The 25,139-nt window shown below is 41.6% G+C and overlaps 1 protein-coding gene across 1 annotated transcript in view; it reads left to right on the forward strand.

Moving 5' to 3' along the window:
* The window catches only part of SPOPL (speckle type BTB/POZ protein like), a 414,483-nt gene that overhangs the window by 36,691 nt on the left and 352,653 nt on the right, over positions 1–25,139 (forward strand). Inside the window, exons 2-5 of the mRNA XM_069221532.1 lie at positions 4,716–4,848; positions 8,438–8,559; positions 8,867–9,021; positions 24,572–24,699. Coding sequence (XP_069077633.1) covers positions 4,777–4,848; positions 8,438–8,559; positions 8,867–9,021; positions 24,572–24,699 — 477 coding nt within the window. The 5' untranslated portion in view covers positions 4,716–4,776. The remainder of the gene's footprint in view (positions 1–4,715; positions 4,849–8,437; positions 8,560–8,866; positions 9,022–24,571; positions 24,700–25,139) is intronic.

The raw sequence follows: 25,139 nt of genomic DNA on the forward strand, positions 1-25,139 counted from the left end.
CTTCACGCGGGACAGATAGACTTGGATCAGACCAAAAATACAGAAACTAGCAGATCGGAAACAGATCTGAGTGAAGGTGAAAGCACAAGTAAAAACATAAGGAAAACGACTTTTTTAGACAAAATGAAACTGGTATATCTGGACCAGACATCACCGAGGAGCAGAGGAAAAGCCGGCAGAGGCAGAGGCCAGGGGTGGCGAGACCCTATAGGAGGAGGAAGACGAGGCGGAGCAAAAGGAAAAGACTACATGCTACTCAGTCGGAAAGATCAATAACTCTCCAGCTTTCAAAGTCTGCAGTTGGACAATCTGAAAGTTTGATTGTCAATTGATCAAATTATGTACTAAGTAAAGTTGAAACAGCAGTGCTATCAAAGGGTCTAAGCTTCTGCCCGGAGAAACATCATGACTTCGTGCAAACAAGAATTGATCTGTATAAATTTATAAGGAAATTAAAACTGGCAAAATACTTTCCTAAACTAGGCCCTACTGTGATATCAGAAGTAGGTCAGATACATGATGAATTAGATCTAAATATTGAACAAAGTATTGATGTAAAAACAATGTATGATTTGACTCACAATTTGAGAGATGAAGAGTTGACTGAAACAGCAATATTGGCCACATTGGGTATTGAGACAGATCATAGTGTCAAAACGAAATTTAAACCTAAATCTAAATTTTGCCCATCTCTATCCCCAGGAAATAAAATTGACATATTTCATGACTTGGTGGTTAATGATCTAGAGAATTAACAATCCCCCCATAAAGAAGATAGGGAAAACCTGACGAAGGAACAACGACAGGCCTTGAAAGGCTTAATGGATAACCAAACAATAGTGATTAAACCTGCAGACAAGGGGGTCAATATTGTAATTCTAAACAAGGATGATTATGTAGAAGAAGCACTGAGACAATTGAATATGCATTTGAATTATTGTAAACTAACGCATAATCCTATCAATGATTTAATTTGGGATCTGAATGAGAGATTAGAAAAATGGGATTCAGAGGACTGATCAGTTATATATGACGAATAATAATCCAATTATGCCAACAATATATTTCCTACCCAAAATCCATAAAACCTTAGATAAACCTCCTGGCAGGCCCATCATATCAAGTTGTGGTTCATTGTATGAAGGTATTTCAAACTACATAGATTACTTCCTGGCCCCAATGGTCAAAGGTCTGAATCCATACATACAAGATGCTGGCGATTTCTTAAGAGCACTGGATGGTGTGGTATGGCAACCTGATTACTTGTTGGTAACAATAGACGTTGTGTCATTGTATACCTCCATTTCACATAAGGTGGGGATAAATGCAGTGACATTTTTTCTGTTGCAAAAAAGTATTAATTTCCTGAAACATTCCGAGATGCTATTAGAAATGATAGGAATATGTCTCAACAATAATATTTTTCTGTTTAATCATCAAATCTATAAACAAATCTGTGGGACAGCGATGGCAATTACCTTTTCCCCGAGTTATGCAAATCTCATGATGGGGTGGTGGGAGAGTTGCGTAGCTTGGGTTCAAGAGAATGATAGATACATGGATAAGGTGATCATGTGGCTTCGCGACATAGACGACCTGTTCCTGATTTGGCATGTAACTATAAGAGATTTTGAGGATTTTTTTTGTATATTAAATAATAATGACGTAGGATTACAGTTTACATACAAAATCAGTGATAGCCTGATTGAATTCTTAGATGTGCAAGTACACATTGTAGCAGGAACATTACAGACCACATTATATAGAAAACCCACTGCAACTAATAGTATCTTACATGGTACCAGTTTCCACCCTATATCTCTAATTAAAAGTTTCCCTTATGGTGAATTTATTCGTATTAGAAGGAATTGTTCGGATGAACAGGACATGAACGATAAATTTAGTGAAACTCGACAAAGGTTTACTAATAGGGGATACACTTTAAAATCTATCAAGCAAGGAGAATTGAAGGCAAGGGAAAAAACCCGTAATCAGGTGTTGGCCAAAAGAAGTAATGTGTTAGAACATTCAGAACAGAATAAGGATGAGATTAGATTAATTTTGGATTACAGCAAAGAAAACCATCAAATTGTAAAAGTACTGAAAAGATATTGGCATCTAATCCAAAAAGATAGTGACATTGGACATCGGGTCGGCACTTGTCCCTCTATTACATATCGGAAAGTACCATCTTTGAAGGACATGCTAGTAAAAAGTCACTTTGAGTCGCCCAGAGCTTTTGATTGGTTAATAGGGGGCAACAAGGTTTTTTTCTGTTGTAGGAAATGTAAAGCATGCAAAATTAGTTGTGATAAAAAGTTTGTAACAGATTTCAGAGAGAAAGATTTAGTGATCAAAGAAAAAAATACATGTGAGACTTCTTTTGTGGTGTATGTTTTGGAATGCCGATGTGGCTTGAAATATGTGGGCAGCATCATATGCCCTTTAAGAAAGCGCATCTTAGAACACATAAGGGCAGTGCAAAATGAGGACATGTCTTATGCTATAACGAAACATCTTAAAACTTACTCAGACCTGAATTGGATGACCATGAAATATTATGGTATTGCAACTGTACACAAACATGAACGAGGGGGTGACACGGTTCAGAAACTAAGACGTTTGGAGTCGAAATATATCATCAAACTAAAAACCAAGATGCCTTATGGAATTAATTACGATGAGGAGTTGTATTGTCACTTATGATTTTGAAATAATAATGAGATATTACTGTCTTTATAGCAAGTCAAGAAAAGGTGATTATGATTTTGATGTGGAATTTGAAAAAACAAGGGGGGCAAGTATCCCCGTAGTGATTTGAAATATATTTTACAAAGTTGGGTTGTCGATTATCAATCAGTAGGAATTTATAATTAGTAACACAAGCTATGACAGTAGTATATTATATATAATGCAATATGTATGGAGTAGTAGGAATTATAGGTGTTTTCATTTCGTTTTTGTTTGCACTTTATTATCACATGTCTGTTTGAATATTCTGGGTGCATATAAATTAATTTGTTTCCTTTTGTTATATTAGTAACACTTTTGGGGCAAGTTTAGGTTTATTGGTGATGTGTTGTAGCACTAGACATGTTATATATTATATATAACTATATATCCGAGAATGCCACATAAAGGCATAGCTTAGTGGAAAAGTATAAATAGAATATGGTTGTTTCTTTACTGAATAAAAGAGGATTAATCACAATTCTGTGAGAGCGGCATCTTTAACTTGAATGTTAAGCTGGCAAAATGATATATATATATATATGTTCCCTACCCAGATTCTTTGATGGTTGATAAATGCCCTGTCAAGTCAATATTGTGTGAATATATATATATATATATATATATATATATATATATATATATATGTGTGTGTGTGTCTGTGTGTATATCTATCTATCTATCTATCTATCTATCTATCTATCTATCTATCTATATATATATATATATATATATATATATATAGATAGATAGATATATAAAATTACCCTTCACCAAATATCTTTATCTGTTGTCTTGCAATTTACTTCTTCCTACCACAGCCCAAAGCATAAGGAGTGTGGGCATTTTACTGGGACTTAAACATATTGCAACTCCAATACCAGTTTCCCAACAATACAGTGAAGACACTTGACTTAACTAGTAACTGCTAGTACTGATATATACTAGCTTGTCTTCACAGGTGTTCTATAGTAATCAAGACAGTTTTTCAAATTACAATACTGATTGATCAGCGCATATTACTGTTGGCATATTTACTCACTCCATTGAAATCAAACACAATTTATTAGAGTAGCAAAGTAGATATGTAAATTTTTATGTTGAAGCCACCCCCCACTACATTTCGTGAAGGACGTTTAAAAGCAGTTGCACCTTAGTCATGAGGGACATTCAGGACCAACATGTGGGAGTGCAGCTTTGTGACAGGCAGGAATCAGTTTGAGACTTTCTGAAGGAGTTCTGCAAAGCACTGCAGAGCTCTTATCTTTGCACTTACATTCAAAATTAGCCTTTGTTGCGAACCTTGTCTCTTAAAGAGACAGGGGTTCAAATAATAAAGATGAGGCACAAGATGAATGTGACCATGGTGAGAGAGTGTAGTTGTCTCTGAATGCTCCTCTCAGTGTCCCAAGCCTGCCCCATCAGAGTATAAGCTGGAAAAATATAACATTGCATTTTAAATTTGTTATTGCCTGTCCTTGGTTGACACATATGTTCTTATGCTTTGTTGCTGCAGAAGAGGTTACAAATGCAAAGAATATTTGAATTCCCTTGCAAACTTTAAGTAAGAATGTCATTTGGCTCGTTGTTTGTGAGATATTGCAATACTTGCATTGCACATTGTAATACTAAATAAGAATGTTAATGCAGTTTTGTGCATTGAAAATGAAGACATCAGGTATTCAAAGTCAGTTGCACCGACCACGCAAATGTAAAGTCTTTTAACTATCTGGCCCAGTTCCGAAGAAAAGAGGTGGGTTTAAGAAGATACTGAAGGATTTCCCTTAGGTGCTGATGTCTGAGTGAATGGAACCAAAAGGACCATAAGGGCTGCGGCAATTTGTAACAGTGGTAAGCATTGATGTTCTGTTATTGAAAACATTAGCATGCCAATTGTAATTCAATATAATGTATTATTTTAAAATTAAACAATCAATTTATAGAGGTGATTTATTAACAGAGCAATGTAATTGGTTTATTTATAGGCAGGGATCTGAAGTCTGAAGTTAGCTTTGCTATCATGACTATGCTGTAAGGAGGCTGCCAATGGTGCCAACACATTTCTCTTCTCCAAAGACATTTGGTGGACATGTGGCTGAAAATTGGTGTTGCACACAGGTAGATTTTCTTAGTTTGAACATTTTCCCTGTAAATGAGAACTTACTTGGCAGCATTGTAATCTTGTTGATCGTTTCCAGATGTTTCAGAAAGTGGAATAATTGATTTGACATATTTTTGTGAGAAATTGGGTTGTTGGTTGACTGGGCTGGGAGCCCTGGTCAAGCAGCAGCCACAATCCCCTGCAGGATGAACCACAAAAAGTCACTAATTTAACCTGTGCTTAACCCTGGGTAGATTGGCACAAAAACAGTTGGGCAAAACTTACAGGCAATGTGTTAAGTATTTATGCAGTAAACAAACAGCAACACAGTGAAAACTTAGGACAATGAAAAACACTAGAAAAAAATAGAGACGATTTTAATACATTTTGTGACACTAATGCCATCAAAAGTCAATTTGTTGAAGCAGAGTTATGAATTTTTACAGTTTAAGGTTCAAAATAACAAGTCTTCAGTTTTGGAAAATGGCTACCTGGGCACCTTTAGCACCACAACCAAGGGACAGGAGTGGATAGGGACCTCTTGGGGGTTCAAGACTCACTCAGGCTTTGTCCATGTGCTGGCTCAAGATAGCGGGAGCCTGTTATGTCCTTGTGGCTCTAAACAGTGGGCCATCTAAACTAGCCATTGAGTCAATTCTTGAGTCCTGGGTGTAGGTCTCCACATCAGGGCTGCCCTCCAAAGGTTCAAAGCAGGCTCCAGGCAACAAAGCAGGCCTTCCAGGTACGACATCAGCTGGTAGAGTGCACAGCAGACAGTCCTCATGAGTGTCCTTCTGCAGGTTCTGTAGTGAACTGGAGAGTGGTTCTGGGAGCCCCAGTTTTATACCCTGGTGCCCTGCTCCTAGAAATTGGGAGAAGTTTCCAGGAGGGTTCGCTGAAGTTCCAGGAATATCCTGCCTCCCCTGACCTGGCTTCCAGCTGGCTGTACTGACAATACAGGGTTGTTAAACCTATTATGTGGAGGTATAGCCCAGCCTATTCTGTTGCAAGTGGGGCTGTGTTTAGCCCCCCACCCATCAAGTCAGTTAGTGGCCCATTCAGGCTCTCCTAATCCCTCTATTGAGCGGCTCTCTAGGATGAATTCACAAAGTCATAACTCAGTTACACCCATTTGTGATCTAAGGCAGACTGCAGGCACAAATCGCTGAAAGTGGCATTTTCAAACTTGTAATGGTAAATCCGACTTTACCATTAAAGAGGGTTTATCATTACAAGCTCATACGTACCAAACGCGATATATTTGCCACCTCTGGTTTAGGGATTGCAACTTATTAATTTAAAAATGGATTCCTCAATGTTACCCTAGTTGAGCCTGGGCTAGGCCTCTCAGTAATGAGAAAACACATTTGAGAGGTTTTCACTACTAGGACAAGTAGAACTAAAACATGCATGTCCTACCTTTTAATTACACAGTACCCTGCCCATTGGGCTACCTAGGACCTGCCTGAAAGGTCACCTATATAGATTAAAAGTGGAGTTTAAGGCTTGGCAAGGGGTTTTACATGGCAAGTCGACATGGCAGTGGGACACTGCCTTCAGGCTGCAGTGGCAGGCCTGAGACAAGTTTAAAGGTGCTACTTAAGTGGGTGGCACAATAAGTCCTGCGGACCCACTGGTAGCATTTAATTTACAGGCCCTGGGTATATGGTATACTACTCTACAAGGAACCTACATGTAAATTAAATATACCAGTGAGATATATGCCAATCAAACCATGTTTTAGGGAGCAAGCACAAGCACAAGCACTTTAGCACTGGTTAGCACCGGTAAAATGCACATATTAAAGGCCAATCCAGCAAAGTGTAGGAGGAGGAAGGAAAGAAGTTTGAGGGTGAACCTGTAGAGAGGGCCATTTCCAACAATTTGTATATAAAATAAGACTTTTATAATCATCATCATCATGAATCAAAATAGTCAATATGTGAGCGTGAATGCTTTCAGACCTATAGTCAATATGTGAACATGAATGCATTCAGAGCTATGGTAGGCATGATCTGCAAATACTCTGAGGTCTTTATTTACTAAGATAAAGCAGGGGTGCTTCTGCAGTGCAGAGACCCCCAAAGAAGCGCAAACAATTCATTTGATCAACTTTTTACTGCAAAAGGATGATTGATGATAAAGCAGATGCATGTGCTGCACCAGTACATATAAGGTGGTTGTTTGAAGGCAGAAGTAATGTAAACACCTCCATCCATAAAAATACCTACCAAAATGAATCAATGAAGCGAATATCAGCACCCGCATTTATTGTTTAAAAATTGCACAGAAAAGGAGCAGGTGTTAACATTTCACTCAATTATTCCAGGAAATACTGCGCCTCCCTATAGATTTACAGTGGGAATACAAATACAATGATGGAGACTGTGACCAATGTGAAAAAAGAGAAGGCTGTCCAGGGCATAAATCTCTAAAGTTAGACTGGCACTGTCTAGAATTTTAAATAAAGGTATAATTTCAACAGTATCATAAAGAAACGTCATGAACTGTTTCCACCTTCCTTTGAACCCACAACAGATAGGTCACATGCAATATCAACTCATGGAAAATTGCTCTCTGCATTGAAACAGCTCCTATCAAGCTTTCTACCCCTGCACATATGATGAAGTAACTGGGCTATCACAGACTGCATTATCTCCATTCCATCAAACCACGTGTGTTTCAAAAATCCGGTTTCAGCAACAAATAGTGAAGACAGCCTTCCACACCATTACCATCTTCCAACACTTATTGAGAGTCTTTGACTTCCCACATCACACTGAACCCACCTACGAACGGGTCACACGTTTAGAAACTGCCAAAACACACTCAGTAAATGACATGCCAAATACTGCTTCACCCAATATCCATAGAGTGTACATCTGCTTGGGTCTTCCTCATGGTCAGCGCTGCGCTCTGCTAAAAAATTCCATTGCTAGGACAGCAGCCACATATTCCTCTGTTGCAGTAAGGTATCCATGGGTGCCCACCTGTTGCCTGTGCTCCCTTTTTGTTTTGTGGCAGCTTTGATTTAGTGAGGTGCTTCATGTCATGCCTACATTGCATAATTTCACCCACAAGCCTTCTACGTGAAGGAACATTAATTTTCTTGAGTGTTATTTAAAAGTGCAGGTTTTCAGACTTCCCAATAGATATTTGATGAATTTAGATGATGTAAAATGTTTTCTGTATGTTTGCTGTACTCACTAACTCGTACCTAAGCTTAATTTTCCTCTTCAAGTCATCCCCAGTTTGGGCTTGAGGGGTTCCTTCTGGGGATCTTTTGTGTACTTCCATTTCCTGGACCCCTTATTCCACCATTTAAAGATGCTCTGCACTGAAAAAGGACATTTTGTGCAAGTCACTTTTTTTTCGCAGCCTGGCACAAACCTTGGTAGATCTGGACCTGACTTTTGTAATGTAAAGTATCATAGACGTTCATTTTTCTTTTTGTTCAAGTGAAAATGTAAGTGACATGCTGAACTGAAACCAATCCCTGGATATGTTATTTTGTGCTAATTAGCTGTGGGATATTATTTCTGTATCCATATTCTAGTTAACGATCGATGTATTGGATTTTATCATTGTTTTGAATTTCTTTATTAGGTAAAAGTGATGAAGGTGTCAAACGTGTGGACCATAAACAACTTCAGCTTTTGCCGGGACGAAATGGGAGCACCTATCAAAAGTTCATCATTTTCATCTAGTTTAAACGATAAAATAAAATGGTAAGCAGTGTATGCCATTTTCCCTATTGTTTATTTTGAATTGTATTTTGACACTTTTTCTGGCCCCAAGGTGAAATTAGAAATGTGCTATAAAAATTTGAACTGAAATTGGTTGTTACTGAATCCATCATATAGTAGCAATTATAAAGCTGCTTACTGGTTTTTAAATTCAAACTTTGCTCTGGCCCAATGAAAAGGAATGCAAATAATTTTTAAGTATTGACAGTTAAGAAACCTATGATAAATATTTTGCATTTCTCTTATTGTGCAATATGACTACTGTTGTTTTGTATGTTCAATGTTTCAGGTGTCTGAGAATATATCCAAAGGGATGTGGTGATGATGAAAGTAAAGACTACCTGTCAGTTTATTTACTCCTGCTGAGCTGTCCAAAAACGGAAGTCAGAGCAAAATTCAGATTTTCACTTATTAATGCTAAAGGAGAAGAAACAAAAGAAATGGGTAAGTTGAATGGAAAATTGAGACTTTGATTTTAATGGATTAATGATAGCGACCTCTAGTGGCAGCATTTGATTATAGCTGTCAATAGATATAAACTATAACTATGAAAGTTGAACATTCATTCATTCATTTTTTGAGCAACTTGCTACCTAATAAGGCTTCCTTGTGCTGAAAGAGGGACGGAACCAACAAAACGTACCACGCTGAAAAAAAACCTAAAGTAACCGCAAACCAAGTAAAGTATCAAAAGCTATGAATAGGAGACTCATTTCTTCAGTGGTGTCTGTTCCTTCTGTGAAATCACAAATTCTGCTTTGTTACACTCCTGTCGAGAATTACATTAACTTCCTGGTGTCTTAATTAGCTAGCTAATATTGGCTCTACACCACTTCCACGCCTCTTGTTTATAGACCTTCCATTATATGACAGTGCAACTGTCTTTAATCAAATTATCCCATCATTGGGCGAACAGTGGTAGTACTACCTATGACATATTGCCTTGACCCCAGCCACATTTTTCACTCAGGTGAACCATCTCTCCACTCTCCCCAACACCTGTTTGTTCCTCCCTTGCCCTTCCTTGCTTTCATCTTTGTCCATGTCACAAACTTCCATATCATAGCTTGGAATGGTCAACCAACCCAAATGTGACTTCAGTTTACATGTCCTCATCAAACTCTGTGTGGTATGACTGAAAGTGCTGAATCTGGCTCCCAGTGCTTTAATCTTTCTTCCACTCTACATGACCTTACTTTCAAAGTGCTCTGGTAATGTCAAATCAGGAAGGAAGCAGCACCACTGCGTCAAACCTTTACAGTACTCACAGCTGGAACCTCTTCCAGTTTGCAGCCTGCAGGAACATCTGCACCTAGATCAGTTGGTGGTGAGAACTGAGTAATCTGGTACTGCTATATGCTGATCAATCAGCCGTGGCTCATTGGCCAGTTGGTGCTCACCTAATACTGGTAGTCCCAATGTACCTATCCAGGACCTGATACTGGACTGTTCTTCACAAACCCCATTAAACTGGCACTTCAGATTAAGATTATATGTCCTGTATGATCTACATTGATTACTATATCCACTTTCTATTGGTTCCATATGACGATGTTGCTGAAGCTCTTACGCTTTGCTGTCTGTAATATAATGTTAATATTTGCTTATATTTCCAATGGTGCCATTATATATTGTAGACTGCCTATCATCTTCTTATGACCCTTTAACAACACCATCTGTCTCTCCATCTTCTGGTCACGCCTCCTGAAATCGTCAAGCTTGCATTGGCAGAAAGCATCCGCAGCTATGTTTTTGCCTTCCCACAGTTTACATAGCAAAAAAGCCCAGCTTCAAACATTCCAGCATTAATGCCCTCCTCCATCTCATGTGTAGCTCATTACCCATATGCCTATTCTAAACATATACAACAGTATAATTATTCAAACAAAAGCCTCTGCTTTTATACCTGAACTGCCCCCTGCCATCGAAGAAGCTCTAGAAAGCTGCAGACTTATATGATAAGACACACACCTTCCTCCCCAGGCGGGCCCTAAAACCAAAACTACCTGCAGCATCAGAATGCAACTCAAGTGCATTGCAGGAGATCCATCTCACCTTTCCCCAATGCAGTGCCAATGAAGGTTACCAGAATGTTGCTCCACAGTCTCACATTCTCCTTCATTCCAATGTACAATCTAGTGAGGTGAGACTTGTGCTTCTTGCCCCACTGTGTCCCTTGCCATTCTTCTAGAAAATGCCACGCCCAGTGTGATCATTCTGATTGCAAAACTTATGCAAGTGCCTGCGTCTGCCTGAACACCCTATTAACCAACCTCTCATATTCAGTCGACTCTGCCATGCTCACAAACACAAATTCATCTTGATAGGGTGTCACTCCATCCAGTCTCCACAGGAGCCGATGCAGACAGCTTCATAGCCTCCTCCTTATACATTTAGGGCCAGATGTAGCAATTTCCGCATTTGCGATTCGGAAATTGCGAGTCGGTGCAACTCGCAATTTCCGAATCGCAAATGCGAATGCAGAACGGTGTCTCAGACACCGTCTGCGAATCGCAATGGGGTCGCAAAGAACCACCTCATTAATATTAATGAGGTGGGTCGCATTTTGTGACTCCATAGCGAGTCCCTGCACTCACAGGGATGGTGGCCTGCTGAAGACAGCAGACCTCCATGTCTATGACTGCTTTTAAAATAAAGCAGTTTTTTTTTGTATTGGAGCCCGTTTTCCTTAAAGGAAAACGAGTTGCAATACAAAAAAAAATACAAAACCATTGGGTTTCGTTTTTTCAGAGTAGGCAGTGGTCCATTGGAACACTGCCTGCTCTGAAAAAACATATTTGGCAACATTCACAAAGGGTAAGGGGTCCCATTGGGACCCCTTCCCTTTTGTGAATGGGTTACCACCAGTGTGACACTGGTGGTAACTGCGAATTGCTTTGCGACCGCGTTCGCGGTCACAAAGCAATTTAGCATCGAGATGCGAGTCACAAGTAGGAAGGGGGCACCCCTTTCTGTTTCCGAGTCGCATTCACAATTTGCGAGTCAGTACCGACTCACAAATTGTGAATGAGCATCGCGATGAGCATTTTGCATGGCGCAAACTGAGATTTTCGCAGTTTGCACCATGCAAAATGCTCCCTACATCTGGCCTTTAGTGCTTTAAAACAATTTGCCGTTTTTTTATGACTTACAATTATATGCAAATTCATTAATGATTGTGGCTTGAAAGTTGAATAGGAAATCCTTGTCTAAATCCCTTACTCATAGCACTGCCTCTTTCTAATTTCCTATACCTTTCCCTAACTAATCATGTGCAGTTTGAGTAGGTTAATCAAAATGGGTAAGCAGTTGTCCTTTTTCTCTCCTGCTGTTCATCCCTTTTGGAGGCGGGACACTCTGGTTGGCTGAGGGTAGGTCGTAACCAGGCAGAACCTACCACTCCTGTCAGGGGCAGGTGATTGCACTCACTGTATATAACCTGCACTCACCCTTGTGTAGTTTGGTACAGAGCAGTTAGACTTATCACAAGGACAATGTGTAAAGCATTGAAACTGCACTTCCACATAACAAATACACCGAGCATCTCAAAGGAGGCTTCACATAAGGTGTATGTAAATAGTTTGTATTTTTAACACAACTGGAACATCATGTAAATCTGGACGTAAATCACATTTAGAAATATCACTAACAGTAGTAGGCCCAATTGTGTTGACATTAGCAGTATGTAGACATGGGAAAAATAATACATTCCTTCCCATCACCCTCATTCAGTGCCAAACTGTTGTCTGCACTTTATCCACCCTAGCAATTACCCCAATTCAATATCACACAGGTACAGGGAGCACCCTGGTTCACAAATATAGCAGCGATGTGTACATATAGAGAATTGCAGCACTTTTAAATAGCTCTGCGGCCTAGGCCGCACAGGTAAAACCCATTGTCAACCATGATAGTCCTCTGACAAAAACACAACGTGTGTGGCAACAACGCTGTGCGGTGTAGTCAATCACCAGCAATGACTCCCACTCACTCCGCACTGATACATGGTGCCACAGATATCAGGCAGGCTAATATAACATGCACACGCACAAACTCGTTCCCAGCACCCTAATGTGGTGCACTGATATCTGGTAGAATAGTTGTCATTGTGCCTGCAGTATCTCCCCGGGTCCAAATCTTCCTCCATCCTCCCACCAGTTCCTACTAACCCGCCCTCCATGAGCTGGAGATGTGAGCACACTTTCTCCGGATCCTAGGCCGCTTGTGGCCAGAGGTACACTTATTCAGGATCCCTGGGCAAAGGTTGGGGCAAGAAAGAGATAACGGCTGATCAGGCAACAGTGGACAAATAGAGGTTTGGCCACCACTCAGAAAGTTCACTCAGGGGGTCTCCATACCCTGCCTTTCGGTGTGGGACCCACTCTGGGGGGAGGGTCACTTTGGGACACATGCTGTTCACAGTGGTGCCCAGCCAAGCGTGGCACTCCAATAGCCAGATAGTTATCAATTCTGCACCTCCCTGGTAGGGTGCACAATGTCTAAGGCATGATGACCCGAGTCACCTCAGACAGTCCCAGTTTCATACAAAGAATGATCAAATCCGCCCCTCCCTGGAAGGAAGCACAACGTTTGGTGCATGATGACTTGAGTCCCACAAGACAATTCCATTTGCACATGAAGAGTTATCAATGTCGTTCCTCCCTTGAATGAGGCACGACATCTGGTACGCAATGACTTGAGTCACACTAGACAAATACGGACACACACGAAGAATTCCAATCCTGTACCTTGCTGGAATGAGCCACAACGTCTGGTGGACAATGACTTGAGCCGCACTAGACCAATCCGCAGACACAGACGGAAGTTGAACAATGCTGCACAAGGTATAATGTGTCACTACTCTGGGTATGTCCCCACCACCGAGGGTTGCAACCACTGAATCGGACACCGCATACAATGAACATGCAGTCGGGTGTCGCACAAGAGAAACACGTTGTGCTAAAAAAAAAGCAGAAAAAGTGGGCCACACAGGGTTCCGCGACCAATGAATCTGCTCACTACCAACAAGAAGCTTATACGTGTCATGACCCAACGATGAAGGTCCATACTTTGAATACGGACAGTACTTTGAAGGCTCCGCACCAGGCAAATTTGGTCTCCACACTCACACCACTGCTGCCAGGTGACATCCAGCAGATGATGTAGGCACTTAATAGGGCACTGCCGTCCAGGTGACACAGGTAGAAGGTGTAGGTGTCACACAGGAGATCTTTGATGTCCCTGAGACCTCGGCCATAGAACAGGGGCCAAGCCAATAAGCCCCTGGAGAGAACTCTTCAAGGTGCCACACAGCAGCAACCAGTTTTCTCAGGCCAGCCTCGATGCGTGAAGGGTGTGCGGTCCTTTCCTAGGGCAGTAATTACTCCTTGTGCACAGCAGGTTCTTCTGGCAGTGTGCACCACGCGGTCCATGGTCTCTGTCCCACGTTCCTGCAGTGGTTCTTTACTTTGCTGCAGTGTGGCACAAGAAGTTATACAGTAGTGTGCCTTTGAAGTTGGGTCCATGATCTGGATTTAGGAGGCTAAGTGTCAGAACCTGTCCCTCCCATCTTTCCAGCCCGGCCCACAAATGGCAGAAATCATATCTGTCGCTGGGGAATGCACAGATGGGCTCCTCCATCCCCCAGTGTGGACTTAAGTTGAATTAAAAGGCACATAGAACGTTTTAGGGTAGAGAAAAGTCCACTTTCCAGAAGTGGCATTTCTCCATGAATATTGACAAAGCCACCATTACCAGATAAAGGTTTTTTTTAGGATAAATCCACTGATAGTAAACAACATGAGGCTGCTCTGCTGCAATCCACTGTTGCAGCTAGGAGTAATTGTAACACTTTCCCCATGCTAACCTATGTTGCAGAGTAGCTCTTGTATGCAGTGAAAACACACATGGGTATTCTTCAATCGCTGGGCATACGTGCTCTTGTGCAAATACAAGCATGCATTGGCAGGATGGACACTTGGTTAAAAGCACCATAGGTGCAAGTCCACACAGACAGACAGGATACATGTTTAAAGCACCATGGGTGTAGTGCGCACACCCAAGTCTGCTGCGACAGGCTAGATACATATTTTTAAAAAAAAACTAGGTGGTAGTGCGCACACAGAGGCCTGTTACAGCAGGCTGGATACAATTTTGATGCACTATATGTGATAATGCGCACACCCAGGCCTGATATGACAGGCTGGATACATATTTAAACACATCATAGGGGCTGGTGTGCAGACAGGCCTGCTATGGCAGGCTAGTGGGCATGCACGCACACTGGCCAGCGCCTCTTCCCCGTATATGCAGGAAGATACCCCACTTCCACAGTGTACTGACAGTGTGAAAGAGCCCAGGACCCTAAGACCACTGGGTAGGAAATCAGCAAAAACCTATGGGAAGAGCTGTCCCCCCTTAGATAGGGAACCCATGTGGGGGGGTTCTTCCTTACCGGGCATGGGACACTCATGTGTACCTTCCCAGCCATCCATCTACTACTCATCCCGCCTTCAGGGTGTGCTCTAGGGGTAGTAGAGGGTCCCCTCAGGATTAACTACGAAGGTAGTAGCGCCAACCTAAGTCCATGCACAACTGTGCCTCCACAGGCCTGCATTGGCAGGCCTGATACATGCTTCACAGGCTATTCTAGTGGATGCCACACTCAGCTCAATGTCCTATTAGTAGCCAGGGCTGTACCTGCCCCGGGTATGTGGTGTACTATGTTACAGGGCACTCCGAGGTACCTCCTCCTAGCATGCGTAGGATGGGCATGTGCAATTTCCTACTGCAGCACCGTGGGAAAGTGCCCAAAGTCCTAAAGCCACTCAAAGAGAGCAAGCAAAAGACCAGGAGGAAAAAGCAAAAAAATCCCCTATGAAGGGCCATCTCCAACAATCCCCTTTAATGTTACTGACACTGCCTTGATTTCCTTTCCTTGCATTCTACTGTGTCTAAAGCTGGTGAGTTATTAGGGAGCCCTGAAGCCAGATATGGCCTTTTCTAACACAGAACATACATCATTATAATGAGTAGTGATTTAAATTTCATTTGTTTTACTCTATGCAGTTGCTCCCTTGGCAGCTTCTCCTGATGCACCGTGTAACCCACATGTTGTGCTTATATCTTTCTTGATCATACTCCTGGCAGACATAGGGAAATATTGTAAGCTGAGAATCTATTCACATAATTATTTCACATGCCACCTTCTGATACCAACAGAAATAACTGTCGTCGGAATCGTGCTATACTTGCTCACTCAAATAGTATAAATATCAATGACAATAAACCCAAAGCAAGATGGTGCCTGTTAGAAATTGAGTCTCTGGTTGGCAGTCAGTTTGCACTCTGTCCAAGCAGAGACCCTCACTCTATTCAGGGTAAGGAAGATTCTCACTTATAACAACCCCTGCTCACCCGCTTGGTAGCTTGACACAAGCAGTCAGGCTTATCTCAAAGACAATGTATAAAGTATTTGTAACAACACACAAACAGTAATATAATGAAAATACTACAAAACGGAAACCACACAAGTTTAGAAAAATAGCCAATGTTTATCTAAATCAAACAAGACCAAAACGACAAAAATTCAACATACACAAGTAAATATATGAATTTTTAAAAGTAAAAAGAGTCTTACTCCATCGAAAACAATGGAAACGTTGTTGTTACACAAAACACCTGGTTTGAGTCAAAAATAAAGCTGCAAGGGCGAGCGTGCTTTGGAAAAATCAGCGATGTGTCGACTCCTTAATCGCAAGTGAGCCCGTGCATCGTTTCTTCTTTGGTTGGTTAGGCGATGTGCCGTTTTTCTCTCCCGCAAGAGAGCGATGCATCCATTTCTGGATGAGCACTTCGGGTCTGGGCAGGCTCACGTCAGTTTTGATGCTCAGCGAAGTTGCTGGCAAAATCCGGCTGCACGAGTACGAGAATCCCTGCTGCGTGGGGTTTGCGTGGATTTTAGCAGCTGCAAGCTGTTGTTGCTTCGTTTCTCCAGCTGCAATGCAGGCGATGCGTCTATTTCCCAGCCACGATGCAGGTGGTGTGTCAATTTCAGCTGCGTGGCTGTGGCGCGTCATTTTTACAGCTGTGCCGCAGGTGGTGCGTCAAAATTTTCTGTGTGGATTTCCACCTTGGTTCCACCAGCTTCACCTTCAAGGGCTCAGGGACTGGATAGGCTACCACTTGTCAGTGTAGGAGGCTCAGCAGGCAGTCCAGGTGCTTCCAGAGGAAGTCGTTGATGGCCCTGAGACTTCAAAACAGGAGGCAAGCTTAGTTCAAGCCCTTGGAGACACTTCACAAGCAGGAATATACCACAACGTTCAGTCTTTGTCCTCTTTCAGGCAGAAGCAGTAACTGCAGGCCACCACAGCAAAGCACAGTCACAGGCAAAGGAACAGTAATCCTTCTCCAACTCTTCAGCTCTTCTCCTTGGCAGAGGTTCCTCTTGGTTCCAGAAGTAGTCTAAAAATCTGGGGTTTTGGTTCCACTACTTACTCCCCTTTCCACCTTTGAAGTCTGTTATTGACAAGATCCTGCCTTGACCAGGCCTGGCCCCATACACACACCTGGGGGATGGAGACTGCATTGTGTGGAGGCAGGCACAGAACATCCAGGTGCACGTTTAAGCACCTACCTCCTCTCTAGCCCAGATGACCCCTCAGGATATTCAGGCTACACCTCAGCTCAGTTTGTGTCACTGTCTAGTGGAGATCCACAAACAGCCCAACTGTCATTCGGATCCAGACAGGGAATACACAAGCAGGCAGAGTCACAGACTGGTTCAAGCAAGAAAATGCCCACTTTCTAAAAGTGGCATTTTCAAACAAACAATTTAAAAATCAACTTTACCAAAAAATGTATATTTAAATTGTGAGTTCAGAGACCCCAAATTCCAGATCTCTATTTGCTCCCAAAGGGAAACTTCAATTAACATTTATTTAAAGGCAGCCCCCATGTAAACCTTGAGAAAGAAAGGCCTTGCAACAGTGAAAAACGAATTTGGCAGTATTTCACTGTCAGGACATGTAAAACACATCAGTACATGTCCCACCTTTAACAAACACTGCTCCCTGTCCATGGGGCTACCTAGGGCCTACCTAAGGGTGCCTTATATGTATAAAAAGGGAAGGTTTGGGCCTTACAAATGGATACACTTGCCAGGTCGAATTGGCAGGTTAAAACTTCACACACAGACACTGCAGTGGCAGGTCTGAGCCATGTTTGCAGGACGACTCATGTTGGTGGCACAGTCAGTGCTGCAGGCCCACTAGTAGCCTTTGATTTACATGCCCTGGGCACTGCTAGTGCACTTTACTAGGGACTTACTAGTAAATCAAGTATGTCAATCATTGAAGCGCCAACTACACATACAACCTACACAGGGAGCACTGGCACTTTAGCACTGGTCAGCAGTGGTAAAGTGCCAAGAGTACCAAAAACAACAAAAACAGAGTCCAGCACACAGTCAGAACATGGGAAGCAGAGGCAAAAAAGATAGGGAGACTACGCCAAGGATGCCTGGTCTAACAGCGCCCAAGTCTTTCCTGACTAGAGAAGATCGTTCCCAATAATCCACATGGTCCGGAATCGTGCGCTGGCCTCGGAGAAAATCAATACGAAACACACAGCACAGTCAGCACTATCGCACACAATCGTCACGAGCACCGCAACCTGCACTCGAACCAACAGCCATTTAAGTTGCACAGATTCCGAAAAATCCTGACATTAAATCTTTGCTGTAAAACATATCTGACAACATAGTAAAGCCTGGATTACAGATTATGAAGCAATATATTTACACAGTCTAAAAAATAAATGCTTATGGATAATGGTTACAAACAAAGCACATCCTGCATCACAATACTGAACCCATAATTCCCCAAACTGGAAATTATAATAAAGCATAATAAAATACACTTATAAGAAGAACAAAAAGAAATTCCTACTCATCTGTTCAGGAGCAGCTACTAAAAGAGGTCTAGAGGATTCTATTCAAAGACTGTTTATATGTTAAACATTCTATTCCAGAATGTTCTAGTGTGTTCTTTAAAGGACTGCTGCTTGGAGTGGCATTAAAGGATGTTAATGCATAATGATAGCGTCCGGTCTTGCAATGAAATCCCATGGATAGTCTTTACTCAACTGACCTGGTGCGAGCCATTTCAACTTACCTAGCTACCCCTCCCTATCTCTTTTTTCCTGTGACTCTCCGTAAATTATTTATACGCCTTTGATTCCTCTCTTTCTAAGGCATCTAAATCCTGTTCAAATTGACCCCTCCCTAAACCACATCCATTAGTACTAACCTGTCACCATCATTACATGACCCCCTCCTCCGACTTTCTTTCCCTTCCTCCCATTTCCATAATTTTCGCTCTGAAAACCTCATCATGCTCCTCCTCTAAGCTGCCCATTTTGCTGTTTACTTCGCCTCTATTATTCCTTCCTTAGCCCCAGTTACCTTATTGTTGCGAGCTTGCATGTCGTGCTTTTAGCCAAATTCTGTTATTCCTTGACTGCTATCACAGCTTCTTTTTGTATTTCTACTTGGTCCCCTTCATTCCCCCCTCTCTTCTGCTTCCAAAGTTCTGCTTCTTTTTCTTTTCTTCTGATCGGCACTTTACCCCATTTCTATTCTGTCCTCCTATTCCCCTTTCCTCCTTTACTGAGAACTCCCCATGTCCCCAGCCTTCACTCCCTATGACAGCCCCTTCACTGTCTCTGTTTCCATTTAATACTGCCATATTCCCCTCTTGGACCTCGCATATTCTTCCCTTCTCTCTGCTCACTCTTTCCTTCCTTATGTCTTTCTTTCTCGCCTGACCAGTATCTTATTGATCTGATATTGACTGACCTTCATTTCCACCAGCTAGCACTGGTCGTAGCTATTAGCACTAATGTCAGTCCTTTCAACCCGTTAAAAGTACCCACTCCTTTTCCTTCTTGCATCCTGCTTTTCTATGCACTTACAACCATTGCCCCTATCTTCCATCACGCTGCCACCTGCTACCCTCTTACTTCCTTTGCCATGTATCTTCAGGCCTAACCTTTTGTAGTTGTGGTCTCCTGACAGCTGTGTGCTGCCCCCTTTGCCATCATTGTATTATCTGTGCTTCTTTGGCCTTTTTTCCCCACCAACAAACTTTATGCCACCCACCAGTTCGAGCGAGCCACTGTTCCTCCTAGACTTCTCAACTCTCTGTTGCTGGCCCAGTAGGAGTGTACCCTTTAAGTACTATTCGGAGGAATACCAATGCAGCGCAACAAAAGAGAAACACAGTTGACAGAATTGATGTAAGGCACATTTAATAAAGCAAAATACACGACTCTGTCCAATTTAATGCAGCTTATGATGTATTTTTTTAAATTTAGATTAGTTGTTCCTAATTTCATCTCCGAGCCGTGGGCTCAATTTAATCGGTAATGACCAACAAACCTGGACTGCGTTGCCAGGTGGCTGCAGAAGTAATCTCAGTAATAGAGACAACACCTATTTCTACCCATGATGCTGCCACCCCCCTTGTTGAATAAGCTTTACCTCTCCAGGAAGCTGGAGACTAGTACTACATTAAGAGATTGAAGTCACCTTGTTGCTCCAGCAATTTAGGGTTTAAAGGAAGACACCCCCTCCTTGCTGTTTGAGTGCAATTCACAAAAAATCACTCTTCCTGGAGCCAGCTGATTTTGAAAGGTAAATCCTGACTGCTCGGAATCTTCACCCTCAAAAATAGAAGAAAAGGGGAGTATTGCAAGAATTATTCCCTGAAATCTGTAAAAGACAAAGGTCACCTTAGGCACAAATTAAGGACCCAATCTTAAAACTATATGGTCCTCAAACATTTTAAGATAATGTGGATTCCTTATCAAAGCTGTTAATTCTCCCAGTCTCCTAGCAGTGACAATGCCTACCAAAAAACACCTTGAAAGTCAAAGATTTTAGGGGAACATCCTCTAAAGGCATCCTGTAAATATTCTAACACCAAAAGCATGTCCCTTACAGGAAACAAGTTCCTTACTATAGGCCTTAGCAGGCCAAGACTCTTAAAGTAATGAAATACGATCTTCAGTCTCAACCAGAGAACCCCAAGGAGACCAAAAGACCCTCACACTTGCCCATTGCAATTTCAGGGTGGCAACCAAGCAGCCCTTATCGAAACAAATTTCAAACATCTCAGTAGAATTTCTAGGGAACAAAATACTGGAGAAAATAATTTGTCCTTACACCATTTTGAAAAGGACGCCCAATGATGGACATATGCTGTAAATTGGAATTTAAATACCAAAGCATTGCTTTTTCCCTGAATGTGCATTGCTATGAGTGACAAAACATCTGTTCTCTAAATCCATTATTATTAGAACCATTCATTTAGAGAGGATGACCCTTTCCCAAACGTCCTGTTCAGATAGGACATAGCCACTGAATTGTCAGTCTTTACTTGAATGTAGGATCTAGTATTGGAACACCTAAAAGGTCTTCCAAATTACATAAGTTCATTCCAATTCGAGGAGTGGTCCTGCTCATGGCTTAACCAAAGTCCCTGACCAGTTTATGAGCCCAGTGCTGCACCCCAACCTTTTTTGCTAGTGTCTCTTGTCCATACTGCCATAGCTCGCGGAGGGCGAAATACTCCCCTCCCCAGGCTGCAAAGCACCAGCCACCAGTGAATGTATTGTCTCAGGCTGTGTGTTACTGGAATAGAGAAATTGAAACTGTGGCCGGAGCCCAGTGCAGCAGACTATGGAGAAGCAGAGGACACAAATGTCATCAAATCTATGGTAACGCAAACAAACAAGCTTAATGAAAGAAATAAAAAACAGCATCAATCCTCAAAAGAAAGTTAATTATTTTGAAAAACCTTTTAAAGTTCAAGGGCAATACACCTACCCTATCTACCTGAACTCCCTGAAGAGGAGGCTTTGAGACGGCGCCATCATTGATGTTTTGAGATTGGGAGTGTCTACTATAGGCTTTATGATCCTAAGTTGCCACTGTGGAAATCGGAGACCATCTAGAGATCGTCCAAGTATTGATAGACATGAATGTTCTTTTCATGTAGAATGACAACCACTGGATCTAAAACCTTGATAACAATCCAAAAGGTAATACCTGAAACTACTAGTGGGGCTCCCCCACCTCAACCCTCAGTAAGTTTTGATGCACCACACTTATCGGAATGTGTGGAGAAGCATAGTGGAGATTTAAGGATGTCAGAAAGTCTCCACTCTAACTGTCAGAATCACCTGTTGTAATTAGTTCATATTGAAGTGGACTGTTCTTTGAAAAATACTCAGATTCTTCAAGTGTATGATTAGCTGATACTTCCCAGAAGACGCCTTTATTGGGAACAAAAGAGAATACTATACGAGACCCTTTTCCTAGGGTGGTACAGGAATCACAGCCCTCTTCTGCCCCAACATCAAGATATTTTCCCAAAGCACTCATCTCTTTTGTCTGATCTTGGGAAGATGAGTTAAGAGAAAGCGATTGTCTGGAGGAAGATCCTGAAACTCCAGTGAGTACCCCAGAGATGCTGCCTGCAGTACTCAATTGCCCTTGACTTATCCTTGCCACTCTTTGAAAAAGAGGCACGACATCCCCTGAATCCTCACTCCCAGTAAAGTTTATTGATTTTTGAGCCTTGTGATTCTTGAAGCCTTCATCCTGCAGACTTGGGTTTAAACGGACTTGTGTTGGATGAAAGCTCATCACTCCCGTTTGTGGATCAATCAAAAGGCTTTCTATTCTTTACAAAACCCTTTGACTCGAACTTTAAAACCCGAGCTGATTTTCTGCCTTTAAAAGATTTAATGATGGCACTCTCAAGCTCTTCCCCCAAAAAATTGTTTCCTGAGAACGGCATATTTACAAAGTGTATTTCATTTTGTGTGAAGAATCAGTCTTACAGCCTCTCAGGTACAGCTGCCTCATTTCAGCCACCACCCCTCGTGTTGTCGTTACAGATGCCTTTAAGTTATAAAAGGTTATCTCAGACAGGTAATTGGCTCAGTGTTCTTTACCATTAAAAACTGCAAGCCATCTTCCCTATTCAATGATTGGGACGTATTAACCAAATAAACGTCCTCTCTCGTGACCAGGATTAAACCAGATAACACTCTGTTTAAAAACATCTTTACTTTCTTGTCAACAGGGTCTGAAACTGACACCTTCTCAGAAAGTATCTTAGCTGATTGTCCCTTGAGATTAGTAAGAAAGGGACCAATAAGAAAGGGACCAATAGTTAACTTCTGAGGGAGATTCAGTTCTCCGTTCACCAAAAGATAAAGTTTCTCCATTAACACAGGGACAGGCTTTTTCCAGGTCCTTCCATTCTCTCCTCAGGAGCCCCTGCCCTGCAGAATTTACACAAAAAATGGGAAAATCGTGTTTGTTGAACTGTTTAAAACACCCCTCACTGGTAAGAGTTTGCACTTCATCTAAAAGTAACGGCAGATTTCAGGAAATGTAGGACATCAGACCTTTTAGTTCATCTTTCTGAATGTATTTCCCCCTAGACCCTCCTGTTTGAAATGCATCTGTGCCATAACTGGGAGACAACCAGGAATAGGAGACTGAAGAAGGGGATGTAAAGCACATTCTGAGAAGAATCACTCCTGAGAGAGGAATGACAACCGCTTGACCTTCCTATTTTCTGGTACATGCCTCAGAAACTTACTCATATGTAGTTGCTTCCATGAAACACTGTAAACTATGCAAGTGTCCCTTTCTTTGAATGGTTTCTTCTTGAATCGGTCCTGTCGATTCCCTGAGAATGAGAAGTAGATAGGTGTCTCCACTTTTCATTATGCTTCGGCATTATGCGTTCCACTATCCAGACGCATGGCCTAGAGGCCCATTACATGCCTCCAGCGAGGACCCAAGGGAAATATAACTACCATTGTTTGTATTTTTTTTTTTATAATTTTTTTTTTTCATTTTCTCTTGCCAGAGAAACATAAAATAACACCAGGATTTACCAATTTAATAAAACTGTTCTTTAAAAAAAGTGGAATCCTTCGATGCTTGTATAGAATGAGTAATGTTTTTTTTGCTGAACCATGGTCACCCTTTAAAACAATCAAAATCACCAAAAAAATTCCATATGGAGCTTACCTTTTATGTGGCCTAATAGTTATTGGCTTCCTCCAGCATTCGAAGCCAACACACCACTTTAATGCACCCACACACTGTTCTGCCGATAATGCCCCCCACGCACTCCCCTCAGTTCAAAAGTAAAAGCACTATCTCTCCTAAACAAAGGGAGACGGGATGCACACTCCAAACTCAGGCTTTCCTTATCCGGAGTAACAACACGCCCAAACGTGAACACTCGGCTCCCGTAGACCGCAGAACGCAGCAACTGCCTATTCCATATCATGGGACAACCATTTTGCGTGGAAGAAGCTTGCTATATTGAAAAACACGGGACCTAATCACCCAATAAACTAAAGAAAATGTTTGACATAAAATAAAAACGGACCCCAACTCCGTATAGAAAACATAACTTAGGTCCCAGCAGATGTACACAGAAGTGGACTCGAAAGGTAACATAGGGTTAAAAACAGTATGTGTCAGTGGTATACCAGGGCCCTTTAATAGTTAAAGGGAGTGGTGCTTATATTAAGCAAAAACTGATCTTTTAAGGGGTGCCTGGAATGAGATGGGACGTCACTACTGTAAATAGTAAAGTATGAGATGAGGTAAGTGATATTCAGATCTTCAGCTAAACTTTATGTTTTGGTTTAGTCTAAACCCATTTACAAATGCTCTTTTCGGAATTCGAAAAGTGGGTTTGGGCTCCTAAGTAAAGCTATTTTAATGATAGTATTGTTGCACTTGTAAACTGAGATTTTTGGAGAATGGAGGTCTGACTTGCAAAACATGGAGAACCTTCAAGAATGAGGCTCAGTGTCTGTTTATGCGTTTCCAAATATGATGCATCGTATTTCTTTTCAAGTAGATTTTTTTCAGCTGTTTCTTTCTTCTTTTAAACAGAAAGCCAAAGGGCATATCGATTTGTGCAAGGCAAAGACTGGGGTTTTAAAAAATTCATTCGACATGATGTTTTGGTTGATGAAGCTCATGAACTTTTGCCTAGTGACAAACTTACACTCTTCTGTGAGGTAGGCCTTGGTATTCAGTAAATACACTTTCTTTAGTTTCACATTACTCAGGATTATAAATGTTATGTTACAGGTGTTGTGTTACAAACTGAATACAGTGATGGCCAGTGCAGTTGTGGATCATGGTATTTAAAGTGTAATCTTATTTGAAGTTGAGTTTTCTATGAAAAAATAAATAAGTGAGTCAAAGAATCATTTGATTTTCGCTATTGGTCAATCTTCTTTTCATTATTTCTCTTGTAATAATTTCTCCTTTTAATGAAGCTATTGATGCAGTTCTCTTAATTCTGCATAAGGAGGCCGACCTCAGTGTGCGGCTACAACTGATTGAATTTACTGCATCGTTTGCTTTTGTCACAGAGAAGGATTTACGTACAACTCCTCTTTTCTGAGAGCATCAACAAGCTATTTCTGCTTTTGTTTATTTTATTTTAGCTATG

The sequence above is a fragment of the Pleurodeles waltl genome, chromosome 3_1 (genome assembly GCF_031143425.1).
Source record: "Pleurodeles waltl isolate 20211129_DDA chromosome 3_1, aPleWal1.hap1.20221129, whole genome shotgun sequence".
Classification (NCBI taxonomy): Eukaryota; Metazoa; Chordata; class Amphibia; order Caudata; family Salamandridae; genus Pleurodeles; species Pleurodeles waltl.